Source organism: Rhinolophus sinicus, linkage group LG13 (genome assembly GCF_036562045.2).
Source record: "Rhinolophus sinicus isolate RSC01 linkage group LG13, ASM3656204v1, whole genome shotgun sequence".
In the NCBI taxonomy this organism is placed as follows: Eukaryota; Metazoa; Chordata; class Mammalia; order Chiroptera; family Rhinolophidae; genus Rhinolophus; species Rhinolophus sinicus.
The window spans coordinates 42906861-42934330 of NC_133762.1; the positions used below are offsets into that span (position 1 = coordinate 42906861).

General features: G+C 45.3%; 1 protein-coding gene across 6 annotated transcripts in view; it reads right to left on the reverse strand.

Moving 5' to 3' along the window:
* Nucleotides 1-2985: 2985 nt before the first annotated feature.
* The window catches only part of SLC23A2 (solute carrier family 23 member 2), a 116075-nt gene continuing 91590 nt past the window's right edge, over nt 2986-27470 (reverse strand). For all 6 annotated transcript variants that reach the window (XM_074317751.1, XM_074317754.1, XM_074317750.1 and 3 more), the window contains 8 exons: nt 24603-24723; nt 23869-24025; nt 20169-20316; nt 18907-19012; nt 12690-12819; nt 11812-11949; nt 9599-9694; nt 2986-7748 (listed from right to left, as the gene is read on the reverse strand). In XM_074317751.1, coding sequence (XP_074173852.1) covers nt 7516-7748; nt 9599-9694; nt 11812-11949; nt 12690-12819; nt 18907-19012; nt 20169-20316; nt 23869-24025; nt 24603-24723 — 1129 coding nt within the window. In that variant the 3' untranslated portion in view covers nt 2986-7515. The remainder of the gene's footprint in view (nt 7749-9598; nt 9695-11811; nt 11950-12689; nt 12820-18906; nt 19013-20168; nt 20317-23868; nt 24026-24602; nt 24724-27470) is intronic.

Genomic DNA, 27470 nt, shown 5'->3' on the forward strand with positions numbered 1-27470 from the left:
GCTTGAATTTTGAGGCTGTCTTATTAGGTGCATGTATTTAAATTTGATTCCTCTTTGTAAATTGAACCTTTCTATCATTACATCATAAACCTCCCAATCCTTACGCTTTTTGCCTTAGGATTTATTTTGTCTGAAAATAATGTAATATAGATGGTTAATATTTGCCCCGTGTGATTTTTCCCCCATCTTTTTACTTCCAATTTTGCCTGTCCTTATGTAAACCAGTGCTTCTAAACATATCTGTGGTAAAGAATCAATTGTTTTTTTGTTTTTCCCAATCCATTATAGGCTCTAAGACTTTTGTAAAATATTTTTTAAAATAATAAATTAATAAAATTCTGGAAATTTATTTTACAAAAATTAAAATACAAGCCAGATATTTTAGTATTAGATTTCACACACATAAAATGACAAATTTCTTAGAAAATTTTATAAACTTTTAAAAAGTTTCTAAGACACTATCATCTTCTGAACATATCTGTTGCAGCCTTCAACAATCACAGCCACACTTTTGAACATCAGTGTTGTAAACAGCACATATCAGGATTTTGTTCTGCTATCTGGTCTAACAGTCTGCCTTTTAATTGGCACGTTTGGTCTATTGATGGTTATTGGTACACTTGGGTCTGTTTTCGCTCACCTCTGTATGAGGTCTGACAATTAAGTTCACAAACTCATCCTAGAAAACGTTCTACATACTTCATTGCTGAATATCACTGCGGTCACCTTCGAAGTACTCCCCTAGGGACGCTATGCACCGATGCCAGTGCCTAGTCCACCCTGCAAAGCAATTTTGGAACTCTTTTTCTGGAATGGCCATCAGAGCTGTCATTGTATTACCCTTGATGTCCTGAATGTCATCAAAATGTCTTCCTTTCAATATTTCCTTTATCTTCGGGTAAAGAAAGAAGTCATTGGGGGCCAGATCAGGTGAGTAGGGAGGGTGTTCCAATACAGTTATTTGTTCACTGGCTAAAAACTCCCTCACAGACAGTGTCATGTGAGCTGGTGTATTGTCGTGATGCAAGAGCCATGAATTGTTGGCGAAAAGCTCAGGTCGTCTAACTTTTTCACGTGGCCTTTTCAGCACTTCCAAATAGTAAACTTGGTTAACTGTTTGTCCATTTGGTACAAATTCATGAGTAATCCCTCTGATATCAAAAAAGGTTAGCAACATTGTTGCAACAAATTCGCGAACTTGTCGGACCTCGTAGTCTCCTCTCTTCCCCCATCACCAAGTTGATGTGGTCTTGAATTATAATTTGAAATTATGGGTACTTTTTCTTTCCTTTGGCCCTCGCTTTATAATGACAGTTTGTGTCCCCCAGAATTCCCATGTTGAAATCTAATCCCCAATGTGATGGTATCTAGACGTGGAGACTCCGGGAGGTGATTTGGTCATGAGGTTGGAGCCCTCATCAGTGGGATGTCCTCATAAAAGAGGCCCCAAAGGATGGATCCTTTACCCCTTCCCCCAGGTGAAGACACCTGGAGAAAATGCCTATCTATGAACCAGGAAGCAGGTCCTCACCAGACACCGAATCTGTCAGTGCCTTGGCTTCCAGTCTCCAAAATGATGAGAAATATTTGTTTCTGAGCCACCCAGCCTACGGTTTTCTGTGATAACAGACAGAACGGACAAAGAAACCAGGTTTACCAAGGTATTTCTCGCTCACCTTTCCCTCAGTTTACCTCCTATGGCACTTCCTAAGTTTTATTTTTTCTCATATTTAAGTACTTCATCCAAAATACGTAAATGGGGGCCTTTGAGCGGTTAGACGTAAAATCCTAAGTTCCAAGTTCTTTTCCTTCATTTCTTAAACATGTAACTGCACAAGCAGTGCTGTTGCTGGAAAATTTGAATTAGTCCCAGCTTTTCAGGCTGTTCTGCTCATTCTCTCTGGAAGCTTTCAGAATGATCTTTGTCTTTGTTCATCTTAAATTTTACTACCTGGCAGTGAAGAGGGATGAATACATTCTACATATGCAGCAACATGAAACAATCTCACAACGAACGTGATGATACACTGTATCATTCCTTTTACATAATGCTCAAAACCATGCAAAACTAACACTAAATAGTAAATTGTTTAGGGATGCGTATCAATGGTAAGCTTGTGAAGAAAAGCAAGGAAAGGATACACCCAAAATCCATGTAGTGTTTCTCTCTTGGTGAGGGAAGGGAACACAGCAAGAGGTCCACAGGATGGGGGCAGGGGTGAGGGTCTGACATTGGTAATGTGCTGTTGTCCCAGCTGGAGGTGGGAACACAAATGTACGTACTTTTTCATGTCTATACAGTAAACACAAACATTTGTCTTTGTGACTGGTTGTCTAGCAATGGCTCACAGGTCAGGATATCGGCAACAGGAGGCGGCAGGCCACACACCCTATGAAGTATCTGTGGTGGTCACTCATGGCTCAAACTGCTCTAGATGAATCAGGGATGGAGATGTGAATGGGGGAGCGCTAAGTTTGCTCTACATGGAGTATACCTAAGCACCTCTAGACTCACCCTCATACCCCAACGCCTCCGACTGAATGAGCCGGCACTAGTTGCTCTCAGACTTGGCTCTGAACCTTTTCTGGAATCTGCACCTCAGCATTTCCTGTCCGTCTAATACTCAGCCTGAAGCGACAGAGGCTGCTCTCAGAGCCTCTGATTCCACTGTGTGGACACTTTCTGGTCACCACTCCATAAAAGGTCCCCAATACCCAGATGTCGCTGACCTAATAAGAGACTCATAATTTCACCCCAAAGTCCAGCATGAGCACGTCTTCTGAGGTCTCACTGCCCCCTCTGACAGCCTCCCAAGGAGCCTGCTGTGGTTCTCCAGGTGTCTTCCAGGTACCCAACAATGATTAAGTCTGTGAACTTGCTTAACTGAATTTTTTACTTGTCAATTTCCCTCCTCTAGGTGATGACTTTTAATTAATGATGTGTTTCTTAAAGACCAGCCATAGAAGGAGGAATGTGAACAGAAGAACTGTGTCCAGGAGAGCTTTTATTTGTACGGAACAGTTTTAAAAATACAGAATAAAATAGCTTTATCTCTACTATTATTCACAACATCTGGTCCAAATATTACATATTTTTAAAATACTTAAACGTTTAATGAAGCCATGTTAGAAAACAATATGAAAATTCTTTTTAAAAACTCCATAAAAGAATTACACATCTCAAAAAACAACCCCACCCACATACCCTTGCTATGCAACATAAAAAAAAAAAAAAAATCCCAGAAAGGTACATAGCCAAAGTCAGTCACAAAAACTCAAGGAAAATATAGACATCTCCACTGTTTTAAGAACAGTCAGAAATTTATTAATATGTCAAACAGAGGTTGTTACAAACAAAAAATGGTATTACTTTGAACTGCCAGTAAGATGGCCACGCTGGTACGGGTGTACTAAGTGCTGGGAGACACACACAGGAATTGTAAGGATGCTGGAAGTTACTTTGTAGTGATGACGAGGCACAGTCAAGAACAGCCTAGGACAGGAATGTGTGTGAGGCTGCTGAAAAGGGATTCCCAGCGCTAACGTGCTTCCTGGGTCCATGGGCAGAAACTGAACACTGGCAAAAATGGGCGGTCTTCTTGCACTACTTGGGTTGTGACTGGGGGTGGGGGGGAGATGTCTTGTTCCCTGTATCCAAATCACAAGGGGACAGGGCATAACACGTGCAACACGTGAAACTCCAGGCTCTTCTCAAGACCAGGGGCAGCTCCCTGCCCGTGCTCAGGCACGTGCACATGACCACGGTCTGCAGGGGGCGTGGCTGGGCGTACACACCAGGCATCCAGCGACAGCCACGCCAGGCCTGCTATCTGTAGCTGAGTGCACACCCACGCACAGCGGCCTGCAGGGTACTGCCTTTCCTCGTGCCAGGGCTCCTTATCTACCTTCCATCTGGCCTGGCCACTCTTGTGGCATCGATATTAAGGAAGATTATAGTTGCCAACTTCAGCTCTAAGTAGCTAGTACCGATACTTCAGCAGGGATATGAATTAAAGAAATAACAACTTAGCTTATGGTCACAAAATATACGCATGGGTAAATAAAGTATACACACATACTAGAGATTCATCAATGGAGAAATTCTATCATCACATGACATTGTCATGAAAATCATATCATTCCCTCCCTGGAAAACTGTGACTATTATCCTGGGTAGAAATGTTATTTTACTATATGGAAATACTGCAATATTCATGCATAAACCAAGTTGTCATCATGAAAGTCAGTATTCTACAGTATAAAGCAAATCCTGTGTGTGAATTTGTTATCATGAAAATGGGAAACCAGCAGGACCCATGATGCTTCATTCTAGTTGACCTGGTTAAGCCACTTCTCTTGCCTTGACTCAGTATAGGAAACTTACTAAAAGTTAACACTTCAAACCCTCTTAAGATTCTGTACCAATGAATCTAAGTGTAACTCCCTAGTGAGAATGAAAATGAAAATTGCTTACAAAGACTAGAGACACTTCCCATCATTCTGTGAACCATGTTTTTTATCAAAACCAGCGGTGGGCGTCTCCTTTACCCACACCCTACTGTGATACGGCTGCATCTACTGTCCTTATACTTTCAATTTATTTTGCACATCAGGATGGCACATGTAAATATAAAGATGGTGGGTAGCTGGTCACTGTGGAAATTGGAGACTGAACGCCCTGTTCAGGGACATTTATATATAAAGTATTTTAAAACATTCTACTGGCCAAAGCATGGTCGCTGTGCAGCCGCAGCAACACAGGCCAACAGTTAAAAGTGGGAAGTGAACAGGGAGAGACCAGGTATGGCCACCATGTCCCGCAAAACCTCCCCTTCAGGGGGTGTGCTTAAATCCAAGCAGCAGATGAACACGTTTTTCTTTCAATTAGACTCATACTGTCACATATTTGCTAGCGGGAGGACCCTTTCCTAAAATGGCTGGTGGTTGCTGCACATACAAGATTTATTAGTTATCATGAGACTCCAACCACTCAAGCAAAGGTGAGTTTCACAGGCTGTACAGAAAGTACCAGACTCAATGGAGCCCCTAGTGAGGCTGCCCTCTTTCATCCCCACCTCCTGTCCCCTGCTACCACTCCCCACTCCTGTCCTTGGACAGAAAATCTAAAGTTGCCCCAGTGGGAAGAAGAAGGGCAATAAACCCTTTCCAACAGGTGGCGTGGGTACAGGGTTTCCCTCCCCATCTGAATGCTTGTAGACACTCCTGGCCCAGCACATCTGAAACCTCCCAATAAAACCTAACTCAAGGAGAGGTTTCAGGATGGAGCAGGTTTCTGGATGTTGGAGCACATACCCCGAGTGATACCCCCTGGGCGGGAGATGCCCGGTTAAGTTAGGTTGAAGGGAACATGTTTGTCTCTGAAGTACTGATGGTTCAGAGGCTTTCATTTGAGTATCTGGTCCTTCTGCTTACCTACAGAGCTAGAGTACTACAATTCTCTGAGATGTGTAACAGCTTTCCTCATTTTTCAGAGCTGAGAAATTGGAGATGCTGAACAAAAATACCAATAGAAGGAACTGAGAGCAACTCAGTGTAGGAGGGCTGCCAGCCTCGAGGGATGGCCATCCTCAACCAGTGTGCTGCGAAATAAACTATGCATCAAATATACTTCAAAAAAGGGAACATATAAAATGACACGTAATTTACAATCTAAGTTCTTAATCTGCAGTAAGGTCTTGGCAAACAGTGAAGTGGCTCTGAAGTGTTCTTGGCTGAACAAGCCTTGAAGCCCCCAACTTTCCAGGAGCCAAGGAGGCTGCACAATGATCCCACTGGTGTAGCAGAGGCAACCACAGGGGCAGGAAATGCTCCCTGGCTGCGTCCCACTGATGGGAGAAAGGAACGCCCACTGCCGTCCAAGGCTCAACCAGGTCAACGGACACTTAGGAAGCACAACCCCAGGAAGCGAGGTCACTACTGTATGTCTCAGACTTTCCCTTTGGCTGGAAAACTTCAAACCAAATTCAACTTTACTCACCTTTTTTATGTATTCTCAAAAGAATTTAGTGTTATCTAATTAGAACTCGACAGAGGGGACCTGGCGGCTGCCTTTTCACCACCTTCTGCAGTAACTTAAACAAGAAAGGTATTTGGCCAGGAGATCTAATTTTCCGCTTTGCGAAATCAAGATCCAGTGGACACGCAACATGGCAACCCACAGAAAGTCTCCTTAAGCCTTAACCGCCGGAAATAAGTTGCGACAGAACTGTGGTGATGAATTTACCAGGATGCCAGACCAGCCACTATGGCAGCTCTGTTTGTTACCTGCCCTGGCTTCCCTTCTTCACAAAACAAATTCACGTACAACATACCCCATGGTTTCTGGGCTCTGGTCCAGTAGTCAGTTTTGATAAATAGATTAGGCATTACAGTATTTACACTTTCATGGTGTCAAGCAATACAAAATACAACCACAAGAATGGTTACTGGCCTTCAAAAGCCATGACGACAAGCTTCCCTGATGGTGTCCACAGCTTTACAAATGCTGGTTCTTTCCTTAATGGGAGGGAGAGGGTGGGGCACAAGTAATAGGGGTGCAAGGTCAGAGGGTCACATGGAAAAACACTGATTTCAAAACTCTGCGATAGTCAAGAACACTCAATAGGAATCAAATCTTGTATTTATAGACACACACGACAAGAACTGACATCCACATGACAGCAGAGCCAAGACTCCCACAAACATCTGGTTGGTGTCCTTGTGTGGCGCTCTGTACCCTTTGCCCCAGCCAGGAGTGGTACATGCCAGATAACGTGTCAGCCACCAGGGAACAAGAGGCCAGTATGACATGTGCTGGCCCAGCCTGGGCCAGTGTGGCACCAAGAGAGAGCAGTTGAGAACCAGATACTGATTTCACGGTCCTTTCCCTTCCCCTCCAATCCCCCAAACAGGCTGCCAATCTAATACGATCTGTACAGACTTTACCCATGCACCAATCTGGGCACAGGGTAACCACGTCACTGTTTTCAATCAGGTCAACAGCCTCTCCCTCCTTCTGTACCAGGGAACACAGAATCCTATTTGACCAGTCAGTTGGGACCATGCGAAGAGACTTGCTCCTTGACCACAGGAGGTCTCTGCAGTTCGGGCCAACGTCAAACAAAAAACTAGCGGTCCAGGTGCTTCCAGGACAGAAAGCCCCTGGACCCCTGGGGTGGCTCATAGGCAAACTAGGGGTAGTGGAAGGGGACTGGAAACAAGGAATTGCTGTGGATTTCAAACATCCACTCCCACAGGAGGGCAGGAACTTCAAGTTCAGTGACCATGGCCAGCAGTACACACTCTCAAGGGCAAGGGGTCAGGGCTTAAATAAGGAGAGAAGCGGACACCATATTAGACATGATTACCACCACAACAAAGAAGCATTTGCAACCTGTCTTAGCTCTGGGGTGCGGGATGGAAATGCAGATATACAAACATATATGTTACTGCTCGTTACTCAGCAAGGAACTAGATTCATGCCTCACTGCGGCCAGGCCACAGGCTGAGCTGCGGCTATACCGTGGCCTGAGAGTCCTCGTCTGAACTCCGGCTGTTCGCACTCTTCCTGAGGCCTTTCCACGTGTAGCCCACGAAGGTTGGGCTGATGGGTAAATAGCTGAAGCATCTGTATTTTTTAATAACGTTCATGCCAAACGGCAAATCGTAGGATTCCATGCCATCGAGCGACTTGCTCCCTTTGCCCACGCCCTTCTTCCATTTCCTGATTCCTCTTTCCTCTGGAGTGCCTATGGAACACAGACATACGCACACACACACATCAAGACAAAGGAACATTTAGTTTAACAGTTCTACCAAGAAGTTTAGACTCCCCACCATGCTGCCCCACAGATCGAACCTGCCGGGACGGCACCAAAGCACACTTGATGGCACTCAGCTATCCGGGCGCCCAAACCAGAAATCTAAGACTCGCTGGCCCATCTTTGTTCCTCTTGCTCCACATTCAAATGCCCTCCCGATGCCTTTGCTGCCACCGTGTCTTTCCACATGACCCATATTCTCAACTTTCACTGTTGAGGTCTGGCCCAGGCCACGTCACTGCTTTCCCGGGTCATCCTATCAGTCTAACTGGTTATCCCGTCTTCAGCTCATCGCCTCCTCCCCCAAATCTGTTCTCAAACACTGTGCAAAACACAACAACAAAAAAATGCAGATCTCATCTTGCAAAATGGGGCTCAAAGCATTTGTTATTCCATACATAATGCCTGCATCCGCTGGTCGCGGCCCCGCCCCCAGGGAGACATACCAAGTTTTATATCGCTTTCCTCTACTTCAGCGCATGTGCATGTTGCACTTGTCATACACCCCCTCCCACCCCCCCAGCCCAACACACACACTTGTCAGGCTCCCGTGAGGATGAACTTCTCCTGGTGTAATTCTGGGCCACTCTGTACCCTTATTGATGAGTCAGGGAGAAAGATCTGGGCCCACAGGGCTCAGCAACTCCTGGACTTTTTAACAGATCTGGTGCAGAGGAGGGCTGCATGTGCTCTTAGCTGTATGGATACCTAACACTCCACTTCTGTGCCCGAGCCTACGTGATGGGCGTGAGCCTGTGAGGCAGCATTGAGGGTCCTCGGTACTTTCTGACGTCCAAGCTATGCCCTCCCATCGGTGTTTCAGTAACAAAGCTGATTTTAATTTCCATCTCTGACTCATGTGCCTTTCCCTCAATTAGTTCTGACTTAGGAGAGAAAGAGGGTGTTAGTTATTGACTCCATAAATCTAACACTTTCCACCTATTCATACATGTGATTTCCTCTAGCCGGACATGTTCATCCCGTTTCTCAAGCAACCTCTTGATTGAGACTTTTTGGAGGTGGGTTGTTTTAATGGTAAAATCTCAGTAAAACCTTCAAGCTCAAGAACAAGTGTCACCCTTCCTTGATGGCAGGTTCGTCTACCAGGGTACCTACGGCAGCATTTTACAACGGTGCACAGCAGCCTCCTCTAGGAAGCTGGGAAGGCTGCAAGGCAGACCCGTATCACAGTCTAGTTCACCACCTAGTGCTTTGCACAGAACGCACCCAGCTGAGAAACCAGCATTATGGGTACTGGAGATGCTGCCTCCACACAACCTCTCAGTCAGTCACTCATCCTGGCAGAGGCCTGTGCCCACCCTATTTGCTGTCTTTTGGTCTTAGTTGACTGGGGCCTGCCTCAGGAAGGACTCATTTAAGGCGCCCCAAGGAGGAGACGTGCTGTAGGCTGTTACCAGCTGGCTCAGAGGAGGGTGTGAACTCGATGAAACTAAGCTGCAGAGCGCTGGGCAAGGCTGTGCAGGGAGGACAGGCAGCCCGGAGCATGCCCAAGGCACCTACTGCCACTTTATCATGAGGAAGGAATTTACTTGCTATCTCTGAAAAGTTATTCAGCAAGGAGGAAAGCAACCCAGTAAGTTTATTAACAAAAACCTGATTCATAAAAGGAGGCTGAGTGCGTCATCTTAACCACTTTAGAAAAGACAGTTTTAACCAGTGATGGCTTTGAACTGACTTACTCTTCCTGCTTCCCCTATTTATTTGGCAAAAAAAGTAATCCACATATGTAATAAGCGTGTTTGATATATACCACATACCTGGGATGGTGTTATCCAAAATAAAAGCTACACAGCCTCCTACAAACATAGCAGTTGTGAGTAGAACGTTCAACACTTGATCGATTCCTGTTATCCCTAGAAACAGAAAAGAGCAGTTGGGTCGCTAGCAGCCAGGACAGGTCTGCCCTTCCCTGGAAAGGAGCAGTGGGACGAGCACGAATTGCCAGTCGATGCAATGCACGGAAGTGTAAATGCCCGCTGTGCCTGGATAGATACATTTTTGCCAGTGATGCTTTAAGCTACTGTGAATACCTTCAACAGTGATCAAAAGTCACCTCCATAAGGAAAATTCCTCACAATGGTGCATGGACGATAAATCTAACAGAGTGAAGTTCACCCTATAATGAACTATGAAGCCATTGATAGGATTTACAGACTTTTTTAAAAAAAATGGCTGCTATAAAGCTGAAAAGAATTACATAGTGAATAATAAGACAACAAAAATATTTGTGATATCTGCAATAAAACAAAGGCTTTTCTGAATCCTGTATTACTAATTTGTGTTTAGCTGCTTTCAATTAGGAGCAACTAGATTTATTAAAATATCACATGAATGTGATATATTAAAATGTCAAAAGCAGCAAGAAATCTCCTTGTTATTAGTTCACACATTTCTCTATTTAAAATACCAGAGGTGCCCAAAAAATGTATACACATGACTTGTATTCATCTTTTGTTATGGGTATATATATTTAGTATTACAATTTTAATACAGTTTTTTCGTTTCTTAAAATGTGTATTTTTTTTTTTTTGGCATCCTCCATACAGGAACCAGCAATTCTACTCCTCGATGTATACCCCAAAGAATCGAAAATAGTCGCTTGACCCAATAGAGTCAATCCTCATTATTGGCCAATTCTGTATTTGTGAATTCACCTCCACACTATAATTTCCTTGTAAAGCCAAAAGGGATACGTGTGGTGCTCTCAGTCATTCACGGACACGCACAGAGCAGCAGCGAGGCCGTGATACGCCTTGTGGAGAAAACACGTGTGTCAGATGAGCTGCGTGCCGGCCCCAGTTTACTGCTATTGGCCGCCTCTCCCCGAGCAGCAATAGCTCAGGATGAGCTAATTCCACGCTCACAGTGACTCCCCAGGACACAACCACCACGAATGAGGACTGACTGTCCTTGCACCCCAATGTTCATAATAGCACTAGTCACAACAGTCAAAAGGCGGAAGCAGCCCAAATGTCCATCAATTAATCAATGGATAAACAGATTCTGGTATATACATATAATGGACTATTATTCAGCCATAAAAAGGAATGAAACACTTGTACATGCTATTAACATGGATGAATCTCAAAGACATGCTAACTGAAAGAAGCCAGGCACAAAAGGTCACCTATTGTGTGATTCCATTTACAGGAAATACCCAGAATAGGCAAAGCCACAGAAACAGAAGCAGATGGGTAGTTGCCAGGGTCTGGGAGAAGTGGGACGATAGGGATATACTGCTTAACGAGTATGGAATTTTATTTTCAGGTGAGAAAGTTTTGGAAACTAGATAAGAGGCGGTGGCTACACAACTGTGAAGGTACTCAAATGCTACTGAACTGTTCATTTTAGAATGGTTAATTTTATGTTATGTGAATTTCACCTCAAAAAATATATGTATACACATATACATAAAATGGTCCCTAATTCTGCATCAAATGTCTTCATGACACTGAGGTATTAAAAATTTTTTAAAAGGGGGTTTAAAAGGTTAATCTTGAACTCAAAGTAGCTACAATTCCAGTAGAAAAACATGTACTTTAAAGTATATAGTTCCAAGAAATTGTACAGTTTTTAGCCTTAGTCTGAGAAATCAAAAGGTTTTACACAGAGGCACTCTCCCAAAGGAGAGTCCTGGTTAAAAAAAAACAAGAGAGAGAGACCTTAACATGCCACATCAGTTATGTGTACACACCAGCTCATGTGGGAAAATACAAAAGGGCTTCCAAACAAACTGAGGCAAAATGAGATTGGAATGAAATACATATGAAGGTCGGACAATTCAGTTCGCGAACTTTCCACTGTGTAAGCGCACAGTGGCACGTTCGCGTGACCTTAATTATCCAAGTTCATAGATGAACGTTCACCAAGACAGTTCCCGATGCTCCCAAGTCCTCTTTGACTGGTGATGAGCTGTTTGTGACCTGGAGGCTGCAGTTCCCACTCCCAAGGTTCAAAGTGTGTGGCTTACCTGTGACAAGAGGGTTCTGTCTGAGGTAACTTGGAAGGACGAGCCCAAAGAAGATGGAAAATCCAAGCACAAAGAGGTTCCGGGAAGAATTTAAATCAATGAACTGTAGGTTGGAGAGTCCAACAGCTGTGATCATGCCTGGGGAGAAAACAGCAGACAGCAAGTTCCCTCAGCTCACATGGACGAGCTTACAGCATGGATGACAGATTAACTCACAACTGTCAAAGACAGACTCCTTACAATGTGCTTTCTCTGTCCCATCAGAAATAAGAATACCAGTGCAGTGACAGGACGTGGGGGTCGGAATGTGACCACCTGGGTCGCTGATCGAAAGGACCCTTGGCCTAAGCACCCCCTGGGCTTATTCAAGGGCATAAACATCCCACTATGCTTTCTTTAGACCAAACGGAAAACTAAGGAATTGGTTCTCCCCTGAAACCTCTACACAAACATTTCAATTAAGTTGGGAAACCCACCCAAATATCTGGCCCCTGATTACAACTAAATGGCACAAAGATCAAATAGAGTCCCATCTTAAAAATGCTCACAGTTTTAAACAGCCCACTCGGAGGGAAAGACAGGTTGAGTCAAATCAATTAGCAATACCAATTAAAGAGACTAAATTTCATCATTATTTTTCCTAGCCCAATATTCTACTTTTGGTTCTACCTTCAACATAAATTCAACTCAGAGAGTGGGGTTGGTTTTTATGTTTTGAAGGTGTATCCTTTTGTATTTTAAAATAGAAATGCATCGTTACCTCCAATCTTATTGAAGGGATTTAGCAAGAAAACATGATCCCTATGAAAACTTAGCAAATGGGAAGAAAGAAAAGGAGCCTGCGAGCGAAGCTGGCCATCAAGGAAAGGGAATTTTACCAAAGAGCGTGCAGAAGAGGGCGCCAAGCACAGGATCCGGAAGGGAGGCGAAGAGGGCGCTGAACTTGCCGATCATGCCCAAGGCCAGCATGAGGGCGGCCCCGTACTGTATCACCCGGCGACTGCCAACCTGCAGGACACACCAGAGGCAGAGACAGGTGCTCAGCACAAATTCCCCAGGCCTCCTGGGGCAAATGTGACAAAGCCCTCATTCAAATCTAGATTTACTGTTACATTTTCTAATTGAGAGGGATCAGTCTCATTTCATAATGAGGAGTGATCTCAATGCACAATTACTACAAACTACAATAGACATCCAGAGTAAAAAGATTCTACCACCTTTCCTCATTCCCATCCTGTCCCCTTCTCCTCCCCTTCACTGGGGGGGGGGGTAGGGATGGGGAGTCGGGGACGGGGGTACCAGGACTCGGCCTTTGCTTCTCTGAGCACTGGGTGACGTCACCTCCACGTGGACCTGCTCCTTGGTTTCTCAGACCCTTGGTTTCTAAGGCCCACAGTCGACGGCTGGGATGACCTAGTGTCTCAAATGCAAAATGCAAAAGCTACCCTTTGCCTCTGCTTCTCTTTTGGGTTCCTGAAATCACCCTACATCAAGTTAACCCACTCCAAAGCAACTCCACCTTTCCTGTACATGAATCAGACAAAACCCCCAAAGTTTCTGGCACTTCCTCCCCTCATGTTGTTTTACTGGTGAGTGCTGGCACAGACTAGAGGACACAGACTGCAGAATTCTTGAGCCCTGCTGCCTGGCTGGCATCCCCACTCTACCTCTATCTGTGTGACCAGCGCAAGCTACTTAGTCTCTCTGGGTGGCAGGACCTTCATCTCTATAAGGCTAACCCACATGTTTTTGCTTTGAGGCTTAAATGAGACGACATGTAAAAAGTTTTGAACAACGCCTGGCAAGCATCAGGCTATTTGATAGCCTCCCACCTGGGCTTGCTGCCTCTGGCCTTTTCTCTGCCCACCTGTCCTCTCCACTGAGGTGTAATGACCTTTCTAACACACTGATTTGGGAGGTCAGTGCCCTATCTACGGCCTCTGGTGTTCGTGAAATAAAACACACTTCTCAAGCTCTTCCCAAGAGAGCCAAGCCCACTGGCGAGCTCCCTGTGCCCTGTGTCCAGCCCCAGCCATGCTAGGGGCTTACCGCCTGCTCCTCAGGGTACCAGGGAGGCCTGGGCCAGTCTGTCCAGAACACCCTTTCCCACCCACGTCCCGCTTCTGGCTGGTTCCCAGACACATCCTTCAAAACACTACCCCTCAGCGAAGCCTTCCTTGATTCCACAGCTAGGCTCCCCTCACTCCGGGCTTCTGCAGCACCACGTGCATCATTTCCCATCTGTTAAATCTGATCTCTACCTTCTAGAAGCTTCCGTCTAGCCCACTGTCACCCAGGTAGCAGGAGGTGGAGCTGGCACTGCATTACTGGCCCTTATTCTGTGTTGCCTCTCCCAGGAAAACACCCTGAGGAGCTAAACCATAACAGAGGTTCCAGAAACATCCACAGGGCTCTAGGTATGATTTACAGTAAGAAGATGACTACCTATCTTCAAGTCAATTAAAATGAAGTGAAATTTAAAATTCAGTCCCTTGATTGCACTGGCCACATTTCAAGTGCTCCACAGGCACCTGTGGCTGGGGGCGCCAGTGTGGTACCCACAGGGCAGAACAATGCGACCACTGCACATGTTCTGCCGGACGATGCTGGTCTCCAGCTTCCAGCAGCTTCTCAAAGGAACCACAGATCAGATGATTGAGAATCAGAGTCAAATCTTACTGAGCAAATGAAGAGGTGGCTGTCCAGCTAAAACCAGTCACAGTTGAGACTGGAGCTCGGGCTTTATTGTTCCACTCCATAGCTCCTCCTATACACCACTGAGTGCAGGGAAGCACTGGCAAGTCCAGTAAAAATGACCTACGGCTGGCTGTCTTACACGATAAGGAAGTCTTTCATTTATAAATGGCTTGCTTTTCAGCAAACAGTTTTAAGGACCTATTACGTGACTAGCACTTGTTAGAGTTGGTGGGGGGGGATACAGAGATAAGTAAGTCACAAGCTTATGATGAAATTCTGGTACTGCTGCAATTTGTATGCTGTGTGGGAGACCAGTGCGAAGAGTTGGAGAGGGGTCCCCAGACATAGTTTGGAGGGCTGAGTAACAGTTTACTGGAGAAAAAGAAGAGGGAATCACCTGTGCCAGGACCACCTCCCAGCAGGGTCAGGCACCCCTGTTAGGTGTGCCGGGGGAGGGCCAGGCTGGCCCCAGGCAGCTTAAAACAATAAATCTTATATGAAAACCAGCAAGGCTGATCTGCCTAAGATGCTGCCAAAAATAAAACAAACAATCCCAAGCAGTAACAAAGCCATTTTTGGGTTCAACAAATATTAACGGAGTGTCTGTTATATACTCTATTCCAAACACCAGACACAGCCCTGAAGTCTCTGCTTCCTGGTGCTTACACAGAACCTTTGCATCTCCCTTCCAGCTGCCCACACCCTGGAATCTCCTCCCTACCTCCCTCCTGCCCTCCTTCCTGAACTTCGGCTCTGCCTCCCGGGCCATTGTTTCTGACGTTCCTAAGTCTTCAACAGTGTGGAATACAGCAGAGGAGAAATGAGCGTCCTCTGGACACCACCAAGGAGATACTACAATCAGGGAGATGGTTTTACTCTATTCCTAGAAATACACTTATGGCTTAATATTGAGGAATAGGGTGAAGAAATAAAATGGAGTCACTATAGTCAAGCCACTAAATTACTTACTAAAATCAAATAGGTTGAGGCATGAGGAAACGATTCTATCATTGTTCTAACTAGCTTGGGAACTTCTGGAACTTTCCCGTCCTGTGTCAATGCCTGGATATACATACATCTGGACATACACCAGACCTCCAGATAACCCTCTGATTACTCCGTGAAGGACCCATGCATTCAGACCACCTGACTGTTGGGTGCTACCAGACCTCCATCTTTCACACCCTCTGACATCTGCCTGATAATCTTCCTGGACCAATCCTAGGACTACGAATGCAGGACTGATTATTCTCAAGAATATACTTTTTACTATAAGAATTCTTATCTTTCTTCTTCAGAACACTCCTGGATTTTTGCCTGGCGGTGTCCCCAATTTGCAAACTCTAAGACCCTTGAATAAATCATTTATTTCTAGCCAAAGTCTCCAAATTCTCTTTGAGTTTGTTCAACAATACTCCATAAAGACAGTATCTATAGCTTACTGTGTACCTACCACAAGCTGGGCTCTCTGCTAAGTGCTTCACATCAAGTTATTCATTCCAATGCCCGGCATGCTATCTTGTTGACTAGGGCATGGAGGCTCAGGAAGGTGGTCACCTTGGGAGAAAGTGGTGGAGCCAGGGCTAGACCCCAAAGCAGCCACCTCCCATCATGTCTGCCCGTCTCTGTGGGACAGTCGTTGGCACACATTCAGCAGGAGTCCTGCACATGGCATCTGACCCCCTTAGAACTTCAGAACAAACAATGAGGTAAGCAGCCTCAACTCCTGCTCAAACAAATTAGACTTTCTATGGACGTGGAATGCCGTAACTGGATTAAGGACAGCAAATACTAAAGTTGCCAGGAAATGGAGGCAGATTCCTTAGAAGAGCTGAAGGTCACCCTCTTTTCTAAATGCCCAGGAAGTCTGATACAAGACCCAGACCACTGTTGTTCCCTAGGACTTTCTGCAGTGATGGAAATGCTCTGTATCTCTGCTGTCTGTCCCTTGGCAGCCACTAGCCACAAGTGACCACTGAGCCTTTCGAGTATGGCTAATGTGACTGAGGAACTGAATTTTTCATTTTAATTAAACAGCCACATGCCTTGGCTACTGACCACCATATTGGACAGCACAGATCTAGAATCGTTGGATTTCAGACCTCAGTTCTATTCAGAAAAGCGACTTGTTCCAAGTCCTTCAGCCGGACAACAGGCAGACAGCCCAGAACTTGTGCCTCCTTTTCTCCTGAACAGAATCTCCCATCAGCTACGTGACTCAGGCCACAGAGAAATTTCTGCAGCAAGCTGTGCCTCCCCAGCCCAAGGCACTTGTGTAGATGGCTGGATTATAACCCCTTATGAGTCAGGGCAATGGAACCCAATGCCAGGCTGAACGGATGCCACCTTTGCTTGGGTGAAGTGATTCAGAGGGAAAATCAATTTAGTTCATTAAAAAGCGCTGGCAGGTGGCCTTTCAGGATAAGCTGGCACCATTCACGTTGTAATAAGGGGAATCATTCTCCAGACCACCTCAGTCTTGTTTCAGACGCGAACCTCAATGAGCATCACCTTTACTCCCTACAGTGACCCTGCTGGTGACGAGTTTCAAAGGGATGCAGAAAGGGAGCTGGCTTGTTAAACTGTCTTCCCCGAAGAGTTCCTCCATCTATAACAACTTTGCTTGAGTTCAGATTAGTTATATATCTATAGGTTCATGCAGCAAACTGGCTAAAGACTGAGTGGCTTATGCTCCATTCTGTGTCCATGCGACGGACACTCCGTGCTCAGCGTGTGCTTCTCACCGCTGGCAGCAACAGGACCCAGGGATGGCACTGGAAGTGCCCATCAGCAGCCCTTACGTGCCCTGTGCCAGGAGCAACAGGCAGCAGGTGGAGCCATCTGCACACATGAGGCTGAGCTCTGTGAGGAACTTATAGGGAAACCAACTAACGTGTCAGGCATGTGCTATGTAAGCCCTGCTCCCTCTCACCTGAATGTGCAGTCAAGACTAACCAAACTTAGTATTTGGTTTACCTTTATCTGGCTACAAAATCTCACAGAGAGCTTGGGGGAGAATTCTAATTTCAGGGGCCAAACAGTGCCAGAAGGCTGCAGCTTACCCCCAAGTTCTTAGGACACAGGGCTCAGGTAAGGGAGACCTGTGACCCATGCCAGCTGTCCTGGATGGTGCACCAGTTCTAAGAGTCTCTAGCTGCACAACATACAATGGCCGGGGGCCGAGCTGCACGCTTCAACATCCTGGCAAACAGCATGCTTTGGCCCTAGGTAACTGGGATATAAAGTTTATTTGCCAGTAATAAATGTGAAAGGCCTAGGAGCAGGCACCTTCTCACAGAAGCTGGACTGTGAGGTGGGGCAGCTCCAGGGTTACATGTCCGTGTTTGAAGTTGGGTGGGAAGGAGAGGTAAGTAGATAGGACTCTGAACCCTGGCCCTGTTCAACCTGAGTGACTCACTGTGGCTTATCTAACCCACTTAGTCCACAACTGAGTTCATCTGAGAGAGAAGGATTCTGCTGCTGCGGTTTGAAAACCATGTTAATTCTTTACTGGAAGATCAATATTTTTCTGTAACAAGTGGTACCTTCTCTCATACAGAACTAGTGCCATCTCCTAACTGGTCTCCCGTTTCTACTTCCTCCCCCACTTGCCATGGTCTACTCTCGTCGTAGCACCCAAAGTGATCCTTTAAAATCAAAACACACAACAGATCAAACAGAGTCTCCCAGGGGCACCCCCCCCCCCCCTCCACTGTCTGTAGCAGCCTACAGGGCCTGCGTGACCTGGTTCTCAGTTACCTCAAAGACCTCACCTGCTCTTACCTGCCCTGGCCCCCACTGGCCTCCTTGCTGATCTGCAACATGCTGACCTGCTCCCAGGGCTTTGCACTGCCTGTGCCCCCGCCCACTCCCCAGGTACCTGCACCGCTCTCTCCTTCCTTGCCTCCTTCAGGTCTTGGCTTCAGGCCATCTTCTCAATGAGGATTAGCCTGACCAGCCCAGCTAACATTCACCCTCACTCCCCACCACCCACCCTGCCCAATGTGTCTGTCATATTAGTGTGATTACTGTTTCTTGTTTGTCTTCCCCTGCTAGAATGTAAACTATACAAGGATGGGGATATTTTCCTTTTTTATTCACTGACGCATCCCAAGTGCCTGGAACGTTAGGCTGGCACAGGGTTGGTGTTTAATAAAAATTTGTAGAATGCATGAAGAAATGACAGCACCCGAGAGCCTGCCTCCCCAGGCCAGCCAAGGGAGGAGGGACCACCACCAGCATTCCAAACACCCATAAATGAAAAAAAAAAAAAAAACAGGAGGGGGAAGAAGATCTCAGAATTGAAGGCCTTCCTTTTGGAACTCAGGTGGACAGACCAATCAATGAAATGGACCAACGCGTAAAGGCCCAGTCATTTAATTAAAAAAGTATTTGTACCTTAGTAATTCCCAAAACTCCAATGTTGGGACTAGATGAAGTAGAGCCATTCCCGGTACCGAATATGCCATCGAGAACACAGGAGAGACCCTCCACGAAAATCCCCCTAAAATGTAAAGGAATGGGGGAGAAACATTCATTCAATGGGGGAGACACTCTGGAATATGCTCTAAATGGCTGTGAGCCAAGAGCCTGCTCCGCAGATTGGCAGCCTCTGCAGCCCCAGGAGGGGTTAGCAATGCAGAGGCCCAGGCCCCTCCAGACCTGCTGAAGCAGAACCTGCACTTTACCTGGATCCTCCACACGCACTCAATTTTGAGAAGCACCTCTGTGAGCCACACATTAGACACAGGTGTTTAAACAGTGTCCCAAATTAAAGGACTTTAGCCAGAAAGCAGAGGCATTTGTTGGGATCTAAGACAAACACGTGCTGTCCACTGATTTGATTCCTTTACTATTACTACATATAGCTTCATTGGGAAGGACATGCTTTGTAATTCTGTAAACACCGACACTTTTTTAAAAGAATCAATATACAAGTAATATAATCATATGCACAGCTCCACTGGAGGACATAAAACCCAGGGCTGTAACACCTCACAGAACCAATGCCAGAGATGCTTACACCAGCCCATTGGATCTCATCACATACAATCCCTTTTGGAGGGGCAGCAGCTGCCTGGGAAAGGGCTGCGGGGTGGTGATGTGCCTATTTTCTCTGAAGCCTCCATAGGGTTCAATTCACTCCCGGCATCCAGAAACTAAAGACCAGGTCTGCTGAGAACCTAAACCCTACAACTCTTAAACCTCCAGATTCTGCAGACTTCATTTATCCTGCTTTTATCTCTCTATATATAAATTGTAATTGTGAATAGATGACACAGCATCTATGCTCAGAACAGTTGGGAAAAAAAGAATCAAAGGGGACAAACATTCATGACCTCAAACCAAGAAACAAACAATGGCAGTGTCTGATACTTGTTTTGGTGAGTTTTAAGGTCTAGAATGGTCTCATAGAGAATGTCTTACGTGACTGTCACTGTGAGGAAGAAAGGCTGAGAATTCTGCTTGGCGTTACAGAATAGGAAAATGGGCAAAATGAGGGCAGCAACTTATCTAAGGACAAACAGCCAGGGAAGAGCCCTGATGCGTGGCTGCCTTCATGCTGGAACTCTTGGTTTCTTCTTCATGGTTATCCAAACCAAAGAGCAGAGGAACAAGGTCTGGGGCCCAATGAAGAATGCATTTGTTCAGGAACGTACCTGTTTATTGCATGGATGGGAGGTGGTGGGGCACAGGACAGCCTTGCGCAGGCGTAGTAGTCCCCGATAGATTCAATAATACTGGCAACGACTGCGCTCAGCATGCCGATGACACCAGCGGCAGAGATGGTGGGCAGTCCCCACTGAACTGTGGCAGGAAAACAAACGTGAACTCCTTACTGTCTTAGAGGGCCAAGCAAACGTTATCAGGACCTCAGTGTATTCAGAACATCAGGACTCTATCAAATCCACTCAGATTTCAAAGCTCACAGAATCTGTTCATATTCAAACCTGAGTCACAAATGCACTAGATGCCTGGGAATAGTATCTGAGTTGGATGACGATGGCCATAAGCAGGATTGGTCTGTTCTCTATCCTTATCTAAAATAAATTGTTTGGCAGGAAGAGGTGGGTGCTTCTCCTCCTGTTTCACAACCAGTGTCACCTAAATTACAATGGAACACAGCCTGCCGTGTTGGGATAGCAATTTGTATGAGAAGGATTTTTAACTCTGCTGTGCAAAGCATGGTACAAACTGATGGTGGCATCAAATGAAAAAGCAGTGAACAGTCACCACCTAAATTTAAATCCCAACAGTAAAGCATGGCACAAGGTATAGTGTTACAGCAACACTTTTTTTTAGTAAACCATGTTATAGAAAATTTAAGACAGTTTCCTTTAAGCAAAAAGAGGGGGCAGCCGCTGGTTGGCTCAGTTGTTTAGAGTGCAGTGCTCATAACACCAAGGTCGCTGGTTTGATTCCCACATGGGCCAATAAGCTGCGCCCTCCACAGCTAGATTGAAAACAACAACTTGACTTAGAGCTGATGGGTCCTGGAAAAACGCACTGTTCCCCAATATTCCCCCAATAAAAATTTAAAAAAAAAAAAGGAAGGAAAAAGAAAAAAGCTTCAAATCAATAAAAAGGCGGCTGTCTTTAAAGAATAAAAAAAGAAAGAAAAGAAAAGAGAAGTCCCCAGGTAGCTTCATTTTGAGTATCTGGATTTATTTAATTTTTCATTGGATACACCTTTGGATGAAAAAAAATCTCGTTTTGGACCTTGAAAGCCATAGATCTTATTTAATAAAATTGCATGAGGAACTTGCATTGTTAGAATGAACAGACTTCTTTGATCAAGTCCCTAGACCTTCCTCCCTTGAAGCACTGGTTAAAACACAGCCACTAAGAATAAAGCCAAGTGGAAAAAGAAAGATGGACAGATAAAATGGTCTCTTGTGCAGGGGCCAACAACGTAGTGCAAAGAATGGACACTTAAAGACCTAGGCAGTGTAATGGTCAGACATCAAATGAAGGTAACCCAAACGGGTCATAAGAGTGCAAGTCAGAGGTCAAGAAGAGGACAGTCCCTGCCCGGGGAGGGTCTGGAGAACAGGAGACACGTGGAGAGGATGTTCTGAGTGGGTCGCCGCCTGAGCGTCAGCAGACGGGCAGAACCAGGTGAACAGGAATGGGCTGGTGCTCAGCAGAGGGCGAGTATGGGGTGGGCCAGGCAGGTTTAGGAAGGGCTCGACACGCCCTAGAGGGGTTGGCTTCTGTCTTGTTGGTAAAGGGGAACAACCTCAGGTTTGGGAAGAAAAGATGACACATGAAGTTAAGATGTGCAGAATATGCCTGGAGTGTGTATGAGGGCAGAACTGCTCCCACCTGGGGCTACTTCACCCCATGCGAGCAGAGGACAGAGTCGCAGCCTGTGGTCAGAGGGTCAAGGTACGTGACCACAGATGACAGCTCGGCATGCTCTAGGCCAGCAGCAACAGGCAGGTCAACGTGTCATCTCGGGTGGGTTTGGAACAGGTTTTCCTCATGCAGATGATTTCTTTATTGAGCAATATTCTGTATTTTCTAAATAATTTTTTATAGTTAACTTGTTACTGATGTAATGTTGTGGCTTCATTTTAGTGTCTTGATTTAGGGGAGATATTCTTATGTTTCCATTTGCTATTTTTCAGAAATTGCCTTTTACTTTCTTAGTTTCTTTTATTGTTTTATTTTTTCCCCTTTCGCCTAAAGTCCTTAATTTTGATTTATAAAATCTTTATTCCATCTACTTCAACATTTTAAATTTGTAATCTCAATTTTTGATCCCTTTCCCTTTAGCCTATATACATACATATGTATTAAAAACCTTGTTGGCTTCCAGCCTTCTATTTTTACTGTTATTTTATCTCTCCTTTACAACTAGACCCTTTAATTTATGTTGTTACTTCACAGCAGGGCTTCTCAACCTCAGCACTGTTGACATTTTAGGCCACAAATCTGTATTTTAACAACCACTCCAGGTAATTCTTAGCATGCTAAAGACACGAACCATATACTATCCGAAAACTGGTTTCCAGATTAAGCCAAATCATCAGAAAGTCAATAAGACTACATCTTTCTGGCTCTCTGGGGTGGCCTTTTCCAAGGGGGGCTAAGTGTAGAGCAGCTCGTGGTAGTGAAGGGTTGTCGTGACATGGAGCTGGGCAGCACTGGTCTCTCAGCACACGCATAGCTGCTTCTCCTGGGCAGCCCATTCCTGTTTGAGCTCCTCTCGGGAGCCCCCTGCACAAGTGGAAGACCACCCAGCATGTGCCTGGGGGCTTTCTCCTACCTGTCCTTCCATGCCTCCTCCTGACTGCCTCGCCAGTGGGCTTTCAATCTCATTTTATCTCAGATTATAGGTATATTTACAAACCATGTATTTTTCTAAAAGGATAGGTATACATAAATATATATTTAGATCATAGGATCTGATGACAATGTTATTTTAGAAAGACTAAGTGTTTGTAAATGTGTCAAGAACAGAATGAACAACTGCCAATGTTGCCATCATCTGGCATGCTTAGAACACTTATCTTTGACCCAATCTAAATTCTTGGCTTTTCCTGCTTTCTCTCCTTGTCATTGTAAAGTGCAAAGATGTGACTTCTATTCAGAAGAATAAATTAGCACTGCCTGACTAAACTTGGGCTTTAATGTTAATTAAAACCCCAAGTGTCAGAACAGTCTTCACAACAGAACCACCAAGTATTAATAACCACTGGATTTACACGAGTCACTTTTGGGGAGGGGTCTAAAAGGTAGTACATGAGAATCCAACTGGTGCCTCAGCTGGGGACTGCCCCCCCCCACCCCCACTTTGCCAAGAGTTATCCAAGACTTAAATTATAACCAAGATCCATCTTCCACCCACTTGTGAATCAGTTTACCTCTGACAGCTGTGACCAAATTTTTAAAAAGATTATAGCTGCCCATTCAAAGATAATACAAATTTCATCATACTTAGCAGTTTTCTTGCTAATCTCCAGGCCCCTCCCAATCAAGTCTGTTCATTTCGGTGGCCTGGGTCCTGCGTAGCTCTACACTTGCCTTTCTAAGCAGCTGCCCTTGAATCCTAGCCACCAGACCTCACACCTGGCTAGAGACCCCTTGTCCAGGATTTCACCCTTGTGAAACCAAAAGAACCAGTTACTTCCGAGAAGGGAACCGGTTAGTCTCCCTGTGTTAATTATGGCCTTTCAGAGACAGGACCTCCCTTTTTTTTTTTTTTTTTTTTGGGGGGGGTGTCAAATCCTCTAATGACCAAGACCTTCAGGGACAAAGAAGGCTTTTCCTTCTGCAGAGCCTTCTGCCAACTTCCGACTCCTCTCAGTCGGTCGCTTGGGAGCTGCTGGCTCCTCTGGCCACCAGAATACTTACACGGGTACGGGACCTTAAACCACGGGGCTACGAGGAGCACGCCCTGCCTCGCATCTGTTCGAGCGTAGAAGCCATACTTGGCACTGTCAGGCGGGAAGACGTCTGTCACTGTGAAGATGAAGCAGAGCAGCCAGGACACCAGGATGGCCAGGATGATCTGAGGCAGTCAGAGGAAAAGGCTCCGTGAGGCCCACAGAGGCGGCTGTCGGCGCATCACGTGCCTTCCTTCAGTCTGAGTATCACACCCCACATCCCACCACTGTCAGTGCTTTGCAGACAAAACCTGCCACCGATCTGCTGAAAACCTACTTCTTGAATGGAATTACCTTTAGCGAGAGCAGTTTTATGCAGGTAAAGTTACTTTAACCCTAAGTCTGGCTACTAAAATAAAAATAATGGACAGCGTGCCTATAGAGGCAGCGTGGAGTCAGATCTCCCCCAGTCCCGGGAACAATCACTTGTCCTCCTTCCCACTGCTAAGAGGATTACAGAAGCAGAAGCTTCCGCCATGTTTACGTCCATGACAACTTGGGTGATGTCACCTGGGTGATGTCACCTGGGTGATGTCACCTGGGTGATGTCACCTTGGGTGATGTCACCTTGGGTGATGACCCTGATGTCACCACACAGACATGGTCCTCCCAGGAAGATCTGCTTAAAACCCTCCTTTCACATAAACATTTTACATAATGAACCAAAGGTGATACTGTCAGGAAAACAAGGTGACTACTCACAGGGAACATTTTGAAAAGCTGTAACTTATATGCAGTCCATCCTTTCTTGGATTTGTAAATTGGGAGAGGAAATTTAACATTTCTGGCATATTGAGAAAACAGTAATACTAGGAAAATTGTCCTGAGGAGAGAAAAAAAATAAACAAGGTTAAAGTTTGCATGTCTGTGTTTTAAAATATTACTCAAATCTTTAATGGCAAAATGACTACATGTATTTAACTCATTTCTCTAGAAAGCTGCTAGTCCTCTTATTTAGGAAATCGTATCTCTTGGCAATGCCATTTTTGGAAAGATATCAGAACTCTTTTTCTTAGCATTAATTGATACAGAAATGAAATTACCATGTAAACGCTTTGGCTAAATTTTCCTTAATAGAATAAGAAAACCCAAAGAATATACACACTGATGAGAAAAGCTCACACTATGTAAGAGAAAAGGACAGGCTACCAGATACACATAGAGCACAGTGTAATTACAACTACAAATTAACTAAAAACAAGCAGCAACCGCACGAGCATGCATGTACACCCATACGCATACGTGAAAACAGTAAAGATGGGATCCAAAATGCTAATAGTGATTGGCTTCAGGTGACAATACATGCAAATTTTTCCTACTTTTCTGTATTTTCTGATTTACTTATAAAGAGCATAAACTACTTTTAAAGAGCAAAATATAAAGCTTCGGTATTTAAGAAAGCTATACACAGCAGAAGTGGATATTAACGGTAATATTCTTGAGAGGTAGGTTTCTGTGTGCCAGACATTACAGGAAGGTTTACCCCCCCATCATCTCAGCCGTCTGCAGTAGCCTCTATGATCATCCCCCTTAGAGACACAAAGTCAGCAGTCGAAGACCATCCAGCTACAGTTTGCAGGGTGGGGAGGGAAACCAGGGGTCTAGCTCTACAGCCTGGGCTCTGAACTACTTTGCCACACAGGTCATAAGGGCTGGGATGCCTGGGCTGGCTCAGAAGTCCCTTTACCCTGAGCCCCACACTCCTAACCCAGCTGCACTGAGGGCTGCAAGAGGCAGCGATGTCAGGTGACTGCCTTGCAGCAGGACCTGACTCAATCTCATCAGTCCACGGCCCTGAGTGTGGCAGGTGTGGGATGGTTTCCCATCACTGAAACAATAAAGGTGTACAATGATGTGTTTCATCACCCATTGGCACTTGCTCCTTTACTTACAACCCGAGGCAGAGCTGGCAGAAGAGTGAGTTCTCCGTCAAAGCTAAGCTTAATTGTTCCTGGGCACAGTTCCAATTACTGAGATGGAATTATCGGCTCCATTGACTGCCGGTCAAGTGCAGCTTCACTGCCACATACCTAATGAGGTGTGGACTGCAGCCAGCTGGAGTGGAGGCTGCTGCTGCTCCCCATCTCCCCACCTACTCGGGCCCTTTGCTGGCCTGCTGATGGGGGTCTCTACCCCCCCATAGAGTCACTGGGTCAGTACTGACTGAAGGTGGAAAACACACACAGTGCTCAAGTTATTCCAATTTTCCTGGGGTAAGTGAAGTTTAACAAAAAAAACTATATGGCAGTGAGGGATACTAAAATTGGTTTATTTTAAACTTAGAACATGAAATTTTCATGTTTTAAAAAATGCTACTGACTTATTTCAAAGTGAACACGCTGAGATCCAAAAACACCCCAGGTCTGCTATTATTATTTTAGGTGACACCCCTCCTGGCAATGAGACCTGCACTGTGGTGCTCGCTTTTCAAAGCATGTTTTAAAAAGGACAGGGGACATGTACAGAATCGAAGGAAGGACACCCAGATGTCAGGCCCAAATCTGGCAGCACAAATTAAGTGAGTGGATCGGGCAGATGAGAACTCCGTTTTCTTCCCTCTCGAAAATCCATCTACTTCTAATTTATGTTTATTCTCAAATACAGCTGTGGGGCAAGTAGGGCAGGCGGCCCCACAGCAGAGGCAGAAGGTGGGGGACATGCCCGTGTTCGCAGAGGAGAGAAAAGGATCTGAGCCCCAGATCCTCAGGCCAGGGTTCCATCCACCACAGCTGGCTCTGTCTACCTCACATTCACATATCATTTGCTTGTTGACCTTTCTTTTACTTTTCATATACTATTCAAGAAATGCATACTAAAATGTAGGGAAATTATAAAGGGCAGATAAACAAAAAGAAAGACAAAATCCTGAAGATCACTCATTATTCTATCACTGGGTAACAACCCCACAGCACGTTGGTCTATCAATCCCACACGGTTTCCATTACCGAGCTGTTTATGAGTCATGCTGGGGGTAGAGAGTGAGACTGGACCGCCTGACACCATCGTTGCCCTGGAGCAGCAACTAACCCGAGGTGGAGTCATACTTGACATGCTGCTTCCCAAACAGCTTGAACCCTACTGATGCCATGACCTTGACAGATGGAGGTCTGCACCAGCACCTCACATTAGTGACTGCTTAGCATTCCATCTTATAGACGTACCACATCTTGTTTAACAATTGCCATATGGTTGTGACAACACAAACAACTGTGATGGATCACCCCTCCCTGGCACTTGCCTCAGTATCTCTGTACGACAAGTTCCTAGGACTAGAACGGATCTGGCAAACAGTAAATACCTTATTGAAAAGCTTCTAAGACAATACAAACTGTCAGATACGTATGGAAAGGCTGGGTGAATTTACAGTATCAATCGGGAACCAAGAACATTCATTTGCTACTCTCTGTAATATAGGGTCTTATCGAACTTTTAAATCTCCACCAATTTGTCATCAATTTAAAAAACGTTATCGTTATTTACTCTAATAGTCATTTTTTTACATGTATTACGTAGTTCAGCATCGTTTGCAACAGCAAATATTTTATACAACTGTTCAGGAGTCTCAACTGT